Consider the following 11765-nt stretch of genomic DNA (forward strand, 5'->3'; position numbering starts at 1 on the left):
ATGTAAACAAGACGTATTTTGAGGCTGTGAATACAGCCGCCTTTAAAGCCCCGGGGTTTCTATATTAGACTTGTAAGCATGTGAGGGAACAGCAGCCATGGGAAGATAATCCATAGAATTATAAATGGTGTGCAGAAAATAGGGAATCAATAGCTCTTTATTGGGCTCATTTCAATCTAACGTGTGGAGGGAACCATAACATCACCAACAAGTTCACCTTCCCCACCATCTGTCATATCTTTCATATGCCAATAAAAAATAAACAGAAAAATCCATGTGACAATGACAGAAGGGTCAGTGTAGAGGTCGTGGACTTGATATAATGAATGCCTACACTACCAGGTAAGCAGTAGCTTAGGTTTCAGTGTTGAAAACAAGGCAAATCAGGTCTGAACCAAAAAGCAACCTAGAGTACTACAAACATGATATAATTGGGAAAGTGGAAAAAATTATAGTTTCCACAAGTATCCACTTCAGGCTGACTCCAAAAGCAAGGGAGACCACGTTAACACACACGTTAAAATGCCCATTTCAAAGCAGGGATTAACACATGGACAACCTGGGGCGAAAAAGAAAAGATGGTTTTGGTCTGAATAACCCATTTCTCTATGTCTACAAACTGCCAGGGTGGATTTTTTTTTACAATTTACCAGTTTTGGAGGTATGAAGGCAAAAGTTTTGCATAATTAGACTGACAGGTGGATACAATGGAGAACTTTGTTTGTGTGCTTTTCTCCAGAGACCAGTGGGTGACATCACAGAGACTGTGTTCTTATTTCTAACAGTCCATGGTCTGAACATGCAAGACAAGATCAAATTTCCAACAGATAAAATCAGATGACAATATCAAAGTGTCAGAAAAAAAATCTTATATTTTAGACAAAAAAAAAAAATTATGAAATAGTTTTTTTTTTAAAAATGTTTTATGGGTGACAGAAGGATGGCTGTGATTACTGTGCCAGTGGCATTCTTCAACATTTTCTTCCATAATTACCTCCACCAAGGAGGTTGTGTTTTTGAGAGAGTTTGTCCGTCTGTTTGTCTGCGAACAACATAACTCAAAAAGTAACAAACAGATCTTGATGAAATTTTCAGGAAATGTTCAAAATGGGATGAGGAAAAAGTGATTAAATTTTGGAGGTGGTCTGGATCATGGTCTGGATTCAGGGTTTTTTAAAGGGATCCTTTATCATTGTGAGATAGGGCCAGTTTCACCATATGTGTATATAACTCCATGATAAATGGTGCTTTGCAAATGAATGCAAGACAAGTAAGGATGGGTACCTTTCACACTTGAAACGATACAGTACCAATGCCTGGTACCTGGCAATCGGTACTGGTACTCAACGGTACCAATTTTCGGTACTTTTTTGTGTCTAATGTGGTAAAAAAATACTTATTTGTTAAATAATAAAAGATATATATGTCTTCAATTTAACATATTTGTTCTTCAATATATAACCTTGCAATGCTGTGTTCCCTGAACAGATGAGTCTTCAGACTAAGGATGGGTACCTTTCACAATTGAAACGATACGGTACAGATGCCCGGTACCTGGCAATCGGTACCGGTACTCAATAGTGCCAAGTTTTGGTACTTTTTTGTGTTTATTCGGTAAAAATATCAATTTGTTTAGTAATGTAATATAAAAATATTTCAATTTAACAAATGTATTCTTCATTATTTAACCTGGGGCATGGAAAATTTCCTTCTCATCCAGTCCCTCACAGGCACAAGGATACATTTAGGTACTTTTACATGGTACCTTTTGATTTTAAATGAATTGGTACCCAGTACTTTTGACAGAATTTGGTTGGTACCTTTAAAAGTACCTTATTCAGTACCCATCCTTAAGACAAGGTCACGATAATTCCTGACAGATATAATAATAACAGATGTATAATCCAGATCCTGGCACTATTCTGGATACTAAGATCCAGAATATGAGATATGAACTTGGCCATCATAATTTTTAACACTGTCAGGTAACAAGTTAATGTACAAACCTGCAACTAACACCAAATTGTAGCAGACAGTCTGCTGAAAGGGAGTATAACATTAAAGTAGGACTTAAGTGTTGCGTGACAATCACAACGTTTGGCGGAGGTCTGCACTCTCTGAGTGCTTTTCTAGTTTCAGAATATTTATGTTTTCATACAAAATTGTTAAAAAAACAGGGGTCAAAACACAGGCCTATTATTAATTATTTGGTATTGATAATAAAAGGGCTAAACAAACTTTTGGCTCAGAACCCCACAGCAGTAGCCCTGCAAGGGAATCTCAACCTCCACTGTTACTTGTTGTGTTGAATGATGCCAACAGCAATAGGCAAGCACTGATTCCCCAATCCAAAAAGAGACTTAGGAACAACTAAAAGAAAGTACAGCTGAAGAACCATGATATATTTATATATATATGTGTGTGTGTGTGTGTGTGTGTGTGTCTGTCTGTCTGTGGATTTCAGTCAGATTAAGGAGAAATATTCCTGGTTTTCATGGTTTTGTAAGAGTTAAATAAACAATTTCAAAAACTCAAAAATGTATCGGAAGAGATCATTTTTTGGGAAGGCCTCCCTTCCATCTGTGTCTCGTGACCCGGATCCAGTAAACAAGTAGGTTTAGTAGAGAATGCAGTCTGAAACATTTCAGAAGATGTAGCACAGTTACCCAGGCTGCACAGCTCTGACTGTGAAGGCAGAAAAACCTCTGGATGTTGACATATTGGATTGATACCTGACGAGCAGAGCTATCAGCTACAGCTGATCAGCTGTTATGCTGTCAGTCAAGAGATAGCATCCTGCTTCCCTCCTTAAATTTTTGTTGGTAACTGGGGTCCACTGTCATACAACCATTGTGGATGCAATACATACAAGACACAACTTGAAAATCATTATGTATGTGTGACTTTTCATATAGACCTCAACATTTTCTCAACCGTTGCAACAGACGTCTTCTTCAACACAAAAGTGCTCACTGGAAGTCAAAACAATAACTCAGAGTATTCTTGGTTTGAGTCTGACATAACAGCTGCAACACATAAGAGTTAACTTTTCTTCTTTCTTTATAGACTTTTGTCTCAAGTGACATCATTCTGCTCTCTCTTTGAGAAGCAGTCTCATTAAAATCCAACCTCTGCAACGACGAGACAGAGACTCATCGTTGCAGAGAGACATTGACCCATAGCTGAGGAGACTGCTGAGTAAAATCCTCTGTGGAGATTTGTTCCTGCTTTCTTTAAATCCTTGGAAATGGAGGGTGATCTAATAATCTTTCACCAAGTTATGTCATTCGCCTTTGTGGCCTAAAGCTAACTCAGTCCAAACAGGCGGCCACATATAATCACAAGGGTTTGCAACAACAGCAGCTAAATGAAGCGTAAAATGATTTCATTTTGGACAAAGGAGCTGGAAATGAGGCCTCGTAAAGCTTTCACAGCCAAAAGAAATATGAGACCAAACAATCACAGAGTGAGTAACACAGCGGTTATTTCTTATCATCACAAGCAGCCATGTTTATGATTTACACATGCCCACATTTCATTTTTAATAAGCCCAGGCTGTGCATGCGTTATATGGTGCTGGCATGTCATATCTATATGTCAAGGCCTGAGAGCAAGAAGGAAAAAATTCAATATCTTGCTTCCTCTGAGGCGTCGATGATCAGTTATTTATTCATAGAACTGAATCCAGACCGTGATTCATCGTGGCAGTCTCTTTTGCCTGCCAGAAGATTAGGAGGGACAATCTGGCCGCTGTGACGCCGCATTATTCCAGACAGTGAAATACTGGAGACAGCTGTGTCACTCCTCTGTGAAGCTAACACAAAGGCCATGCCGGGGGGGCAGTGAAGCCCCAGTGTGAGGTTTTTAATGTCACTAAGACACCAGGACCCACAGGGCTCCACAGGTGGCTGTGCATATGGGATGAAACAGACACGAGTAGAGAAAGTGAAAGTAAACACTTTTTTTTCTGTTAGGAAGAGGGTCACTGAAATGAGTCATGAAAAAAACTTCAGCAAGTGGAAAAAGAAGAAGCCAAAGAACCTGATAGTCTGACCTGTTCAGCTAACAGTAACAATCTCTATTCCATCTGGATGAGTGATTCTGCCCAGTCCTCTTGTGTTTCTATTGTCCGTGTATTTCAAGGTACAACACAAAATCTAAGTCACTGAGTTGAAGTTGTGAGCTGTATTCCCACTCGAAGCACTTTTATAAAACTTTTCGTACCAGAGGCTTCTTCCTAAGGGATTTAAATGTTCCCCCAGCCCATTGCTAACTCTGTTTACACAAAGATTTTAACACTCATGGAGATTAAGGAGCTAAATCTGCTGCTATGCAATCTCAGAACCCATCAGCTTTCCTCTGCAGACAATTTAGTCTCCGGGAGCGATGGACAACCTTTGGGGCTTCGGGTGTAGCCAGTGGGCGATAAATAACAAAAGGCCAAGATTTCCTTTTTAGTGTCACTGTTTACAGTCCTGTTGGCAAAAGAGAATAGAGGAAGAGTTTCAAGAACGACTGTTTCACACATGCACTGCACTCCTGATAAGTGTGAAATGATGTCCATGCATTCTGCATTTGTGAATGCAAACTGATAAATTATTAACCTGATTTACGTGTGTTTTGCCCTGCCAGCCTCAGAATAAAATGTACACCTAAAATCAGAGTGAGCTAGTGTGTGGCCTCACAGGTAATAACCTGGAACAATTACACTGAGAGAGTGAGCACGGTGATGACGTCCTTGTGTGTTAAAGGGCAAGTTTGCATAATGAGTCTGAATGTTTAGAAATTGTCTGGAAATCGTTGGTTAGTCATGTGAGAAAAGTATTTAAGAGCAGACCGTTAGCAGCACTTAAATGCAGATGACTGTTTATAGAGATTAATGAAAGCTTAATCACCATCAGATTGTAGTTGGGGGAATTGCACTGTGGCCAATGTGTTCTGCCTTGTTTGCTCTCTGCACAGACTATTTTCTTGCTCACAGTAAACATCAGCTGAAATGCTGATGGACGGTACTGTACAGACTCAAAAGGAGACCAGAACTTTCCCAAAGCAGGGCAATGTGTAATTTGTATGTCATTCAAATGCAGATATTTGATCTAAAAGATACACTGACGTGTGAAAGAGTACACTGACTGCTACTAGTATTCCACCAGACAGAAGCAATGAGTGCTGCAAGACCCAACTCCAAAAGTCATTTTGGGGTTGGGTCTTGTGGCAGTGAATATTTACCAACCCTGAAGAGGGGGCTTTTGGGGGATAATATTAAGTCAAGGGTAGCCTGTAGAGATGAAAAATGTCCCTTATACATGGCTAAGACCCCCCTTCCAAAGTCCTTGTAAAAAGTTCCTGGGGTAGAAAAGCCTTCTGGGTAACCCACAATCCAATATCTCCATATTTTTAGTGTATTTCCCGATACACAATATATATCTTGATATTCTGATTTCTTTTCTAAATCACTTAATAAATGTTAAATCCAACCCTTTGATGCAGAAAATTACACAAGTATAATGATTCAAGCAGACCTTTCAGTTGGAGTTTTAAAATTTGCGTGCAAAGAGGGTAAAATATCAATCAGGCTAAGTTTAGCAAACCTTTTATATTAAACCAAACTTTATGTAGTTACATATTTTTAGTTCCAGTAAGATAATTCATTCAGATAAATTCAACTGGCTGATTATATTATATTATATTATATTATATTATATTATATTATATTATATTATATTATATTATATTATATTATATGTTATTACACTCTGAAAATATGAACTAAGGCTGGAGATAATTTAATATTACTTTCATTTCCATAAATCAGCCACGCGGATCATGTTGGTCATGCTGAAAGGACTCTAGTGACTCCTGTCTTTGAGCCCGCGGTCTGGTTGTATTATTTTTTTTCTGATAAAATCACAGCATGCAGTGTTTTGGTATTCACCGGTTAAATAGCATCAAACTCCTCTGCCATCATATATCGAGCAGTGCACAGCTGGATGCCGTGACTGAACGGCAAGCAAGGGAAAGGGAGGGGCAGAGTGGGCAGAAAAGTGAAAGTGAAACTAAAGAACATGTAGCATTTGTTACTGGAGAGAGCTGGAAGAGAATCAGGCAGGGATCACAAGGGCAGCTTAGCAGACCCAAAAAAGCAACTAAATTTTAGAAAACAAGCCCCAGGAACCCACAGTTCATGACTGACGAGACGCGCAAACAACTTTTTTCTCTCCTCTCTTAATACAAAAACACACATGATGCATGGGAGAATTTTTCTGGGTGGGCAGGGGAGTGTGGTGCTCGCTGTGAAAGGAGCACCGGCTGAGTAGCAGAGAGTGAAATGAGCGAAACTCCAAAGAGAATTATGTTCCGACGTCTGAAAACATTTACATGACTGTTTGTACTCAATGGTTACGATATAGTCATTTTATACCAAGCAGCAACCTCCGGTCTAAGAATATGAGACAATGCAGAAGTGCTAAAATCTGATGTTTCTGGAGTGTTCGCTTGAGGATGACTCCAGAAGTACCAGAAGTCACATACACACCAAGCCAAAAAAAAGCCATTTTCAAAGCTGAAATTAACCTATTTACAGCCTGGTTCAAAAAAATGTCTCCTGTCTGAGTCGCTAATTTTACTACCGGCACCCACTGTACGGGGGGGGGGGTGAATTTTTTTCTAAGTAGGCCGTTCAGAGGATATTAAGATTGCGAGCTCCCCCAATAAGAGGCACAGCTGAGGGTCACATGACCGACAGGCGCCCTATGGCTGTAGGCGAAGCCCTTGCCACTACCAATATGGCCACTATAGCCGATGTGCTTCATTTTCCATTTACGAAACAGACATGTGACGTCGGCGAGACTACGTCCATGTTTTATAAAGTCTATGTTTTATACATCTCACGTTCAAAAACCTGCGATACATCGGGTTACATCCCCCAGCTCTACATCGCAGTTGAGACAAGTGAAGTAACTGTGATTTCAACTAGACCCTGGGGTATGCCTCTGAAAGTGCTTGGTCTTTGAAGGGGAGTTCCTGCAGTTGAAATGTGGCTTTGGTCTAGTCTGGATGAACTGAGTTGAATACTCACTACTCAGGTTTATGCCTGAGGAGCCTAATTGAGTTTCAAGCTGCACTAATCACTTTTTAATATTAGCAAAGGATCAAATGACTGTGTAATTTAAAAAGGTCTGCCCATAGAAATCCCAGTGATAACTATCATTGCTATCTGCAGCTATATGCGGTTATGTGGAGCGTTTAAGCATCTGTCCTCTCAATAATTTGGTTTATGATCTACGACTTCGCTCCTCCACTCTTAACATCCTCTGTTCCCGGCACAGAAAGCAGCTGTCTGAAGTGAAAGTGTTCTCCAAAAGTCATAGTAATTTACCTGCCAAGCGCCAAACAGCATACAGGGTAAAGTTAAGACAAACTGCTAAACATAGCAGAGCACTTAAAGAGTGAAAGAGTCAGATATTTCCCTCTAGAGCCGGTGGAGACCCAAGCATATTGGATTTAGGTACATTCATCTGTCTGCCAGGAACAAAACTCTCAACTAAGACTGATGTTGCTCTGTGTCTGCTGGAGGAAAGAGCAACTGGCTTCAGTATTCATCTGTGATCACTGCCTCTAGGCAAAGTTAGTAACTTTAGAGAGGAAAGAAACAAAATCTTTTTGTTGCAAAGAAGATATTCAGCAATAAAAAGCATCTGTGGTCAGTCTGAGACACTTGGTGGTTTTATTACTGCAACCCCTTTTCATCTGGTGGCTCTTGGAAGCTGCTGTTAAGGAACATTAAAACAGATTTTTTTTTGTTAATATCTTTCGTTCTTCAGCTTGCTATTTTTATTGTTTTTTTCTAATCCACCATGTTTTGGCCTGTCACAAATAAACTAATGAAAAATCTCTGTAAGCAACTGGGCATACCTCAGGGAAAAGAAGGGAACTCAGAGTGGCATTTTTAAACATATACGCAAGAAGCACAACTGAGTTTTTGTAGCTTCTTGAGCAGATTCATCAATTCAGGCAGCAAGTACTGAGTTGCAGTTCTCACTGCTAAAGCTCATAAAAATGTAATGTGTGAAGTAAATCTTATGTTTGTGCCAAGTTCAAGTCTATGGCTGAGTTCAAGTCATCAATATTTACACTCAAGTTGATTCAAGAGTCCTTGATTTCTGGCCCTGGAATAAAAACTGGCACATTTTATGAGCCAGACTTCACCTGTTCTCCTTGTTTTGAGCCCCATGAGAATTCCTTCATCAATTCCGATCATGCCAACACACCATCTTCCCCGATCTTTAATCTCTTCGATTCTCTTCCTGTCTGCCACCAAGGTGCAGCCGCACCATCACTCAGCCACTCAAATCATTGCCTGTGTCACTTAACAAGTCCTGGAAGGATCCGTCCTCCTGCAGCAGACAAATGTGGGGCCAGATGTGAATTGTTTCTATCAGTCGTCGGGATGTGAGGGCTAAGCTGTCGCTACAGGGTCCCTGCAGCATGCCAGCTAGCTTGCGTGCTGGCCTTATATTTTAAATCCTGATACAATCTGACTGCAGCGCCATTTAAACTCTCAAGAGACATTTTTTATTTCACAAGTTCCTCTGAGAGTATTCCAGAGTTACAAGAGAAAACTACAGAGTAAAACACACTCTGAATACATTTGCGCATCCAGAAAAAAACCTAAGTAAGCTCGAAAGTAATTACAGTCACAAAGATGAAAAGTGCAAACATGCTTTTATGATGGCAGCCATCTGAATAGAGGAAAATTGTGGAGCAGTTAAGAGGATGAAATAAACTGGGAGCGTAAGAAGAAAACTGCACACTTCTGTTTCAAGATTTTATCTACTTTGTAAAGCCTCTGCTGGAAATAAGTGAGAGAGGACTGACAGTGGTGCAGAGCATCTCTTATAGGAGCGGATTACAGGCCCTGTAATTGGTTAATTTGATTTTACTCCATATCTGCGCATTCTGTTTCCAGCTGTCATCATCTGTAGACTACTACAAAGCATTCAATTCCTTTCCCTCACACAACACAGCCTGAAAGGAACGAAAGCAAAGATATAAAACAAATCTCTCACTGTGAGACGGAAGATTTAAGATACTAGAATTTAAGGCTGGGATAAAACAACCTCCTCAACGCCAAGACTGAACATTTGAATGATATTTTTTCATTCTCTTTGCTGCCTTCGAGCACGCCCAGAACACATTTTAATAAAGCTGCCAAGACTGACGCTGGAATGAAGGATTTCATGCCGCTCCATAATGCTAACCTGCCATTCCCAAACAAACAGCATCAAAATAAGGTGATAATGAGCCTTCAGTCTGCTTCTGGAAGATATCCTGCTGCTACAACCACGCTGCACAAGACGGCCACACAGGGAAATCTACCCCAGCAGAGCTGCCATGCATTTTAATGCGTGTGCCAGTGTGCATGTGTGCATGTGAGTGTGTGTGTGGGCATGCGTGCGTGCAACAACAGAGTAAGCCGATAGGGATTTTCTGCTGTCTTCATCATCACTTGAAGTCAAGCCTCAGGCCAAATGGATGTATCACTCTCTCTCTCTCAGTCACTCTCTCACACACACACACACACACACACACACACACACACACACACACACACACACACACACACACACACAGAACACAGTCTCTATGTATGTGTCTGTGTGTGCACATATTTCCAATTGTATACCATGCGCAGTATTATGAGTATGAATGCTAGCTCCTATACAGTATACAAACATATCTTAAGTCTCTATATGAGTTTTTTGTGTGCATATGGGCATTTTTTTGCCCTTTTCTGTGTGTAAATGTTTGTGTGTAGGTGCATGTGAGCGTTATTGAAGTCCAAAGCATGAGCAGTATCATGAGAGTGAATCCTTGCCTATTTACAGAGAAGGCGTGCATCCACTGTGTGCATGAGGTTTAATCTTCATACTTCATATAAATGCATGTGCTTGTGTAAGTGTGTGTGTGTGTGTGTGTGTGTGTGTGTGTGTGTGTGTGTGTGTGTGTGTGTGTGTGTGTGTGTGTGTATCTGTGCTTGGCTGTGGGTTTTTGTCTGTATATCAGCAGTGTTATGGATGTAATTGCATGAAACTGTACCGTAAATTTGTAAGTTTAGGTTTGCATGTGTCTTTTTCTAACTGCATGTGTGTCTTAATTCCTGTGTGTGTGTGTGCATGTGTATTCAGGTGTTCAATTCAGTGTAACTGTTGTGAATCTATGTAAGTATTCTGTGTAAATATATAAATATGTTATAGCTTGTATGTATGTCTGTATCTGTGTAAATAACAGAAACATTTGCATTTTACAGCCCTGTAACCCCCTTAACGGTTAACCTCACCCTCAGGCGTGTATCTGTTGGATTGATCAACATTTTATAGCTGGTTCATTTTCACTCCGACTTCACAGCAGTGACAGCAATCATCAGAGACAAAACCAAAATCCATTTACTGGACAGACACAACCCACAGAGCGTAATTATGACTCTCAAGGGGATTTGCACTGCCTGATGATTCAACGGTGCATTAAAGGCTGACTACAAGATACATCAGCAGCTATCAATCAATTCTGCATAATTATTCTTTGCCAGGAAACGCACCAAATCCAGCAGATCAATACCAGAGGGGATATAACGAGATCACTGAGGTGGGGTCGAGATCCAAGTTCTTTTATTTAAGCACAACCCCTGCAATGCTCAGGGTTATGGACTTTGGCTGAATATCAAAAGGAGAAGAATAGATCCTGTAAATCATCTACAAATATGACATGAGTTGCAATTCCTAAATTGGATCTAGGTTTTTTGTGTGCCTAAATTACAGTCTGCCTTGAATCTCTGTTGCATATTGATGGCAGCAACACACACCTGAATGAATGATGCAACATGCTGATGAAGACACTGATACTGGCTGTACTGAGTTTGATCCCTGTCAGATCCCTTTAAGCCTCCAGTCCTGTCTGGCCGGTGTTTGATGTGTGTGCCAGATGAAAAGTGTAACCCCTAGCGTTAGCTCGCACCGTCTGCGTGGAAAGGTGACAGAAAAAAAGAGAAGAAGGAAAGAGATGGTTGGAATAACTTACCCCAAGGATGACAGTGTCTTCTCTTTGAAATATGGGGATGAACTTATCTCCACGGATGATTTCAGACTTGTTCAAAGGTCGAAATCGACACAACACCTTGATATTGCATTCTGCATTAGCATCAGACATCGTGGACGCAAAATAGTGGGAGCGCTTCCAGACAACAAGAGGATTTTCTTCAATTAGATTTTTTAAAAAGAAAGGAAAAAATATCCGATGTAATATTCCTGTTTTTCTCGTAAACCACCTGGCGGCTAAACCCACATGCAAAGCGAGAGTTGCAGGCAAAGCATTTGGAAGATTGGGCAACTACGAGTTTTTGGGAAACACTACAGCCAAATTCAAAAAAGGGGTTGAAAAGAAAAACAAAAAGCAACCTCTGCGAGAGTGTTTTCTTGTTTGAAATACCCTCAAAACAGACGCAGGTGCGGTTAAGAGGGGAAAATCAGAAGGAGTTGTAAACGGAGCGTATATTCCAAACTGGTCCGGTCGGCGTGGTGTCTGGACGGGCTGCAGGCTGCTCACAGGCATGCCTTAGCTCGCATCTCTGTCATCCCTGCTCTAGCTCTCTCACTGGGGGCGGGGCGTGGAAAAGTAGCGACTCGAATCCTCTCTCATCAGCACCACCGAGTACAGGGACCGAGGAGCAGGAAGAGCTCTCACTCTGATTATTATTCCTTCTATCTCAA

At 40.7% G+C, this 11765-nt stretch overlaps 1 protein-coding gene across 2 annotated transcripts in view; it reads right to left on the reverse strand.

Moving 5' to 3' along the window:
• kif5ab (kinesin family member 5A, b) overlaps positions 1-11623 on the reverse strand; it is a 95944-nt gene extending 84321 nt beyond the window's left edge. For both annotated transcript variants that reach the window (XM_074676866.1, XM_074676783.1), the window contains exon 1: positions 11077-11623. In XM_074676866.1, coding sequence (XP_074532967.1) covers positions 11077-11205 — 129 coding nt within the window. In that variant the 5' untranslated portion in view covers positions 11206-11623. The remainder of the gene's footprint in view (positions 1-11076) is intronic.
• Positions 11624-11765: the final 142 nt, after the last annotated feature.

This window comes from Halichoeres trimaculatus, unplaced genomic scaffold (assembly GCF_033239565.1).
Source record: "Halichoeres trimaculatus isolate MK-OKI-2021-1 unplaced genomic scaffold, fHalTri1.1 fHalTri1_scaffold_1, whole genome shotgun sequence".
NCBI lineage: Eukaryota > Metazoa > Chordata > Actinopteri > Labriformes > Labridae > Halichoeres > Halichoeres trimaculatus.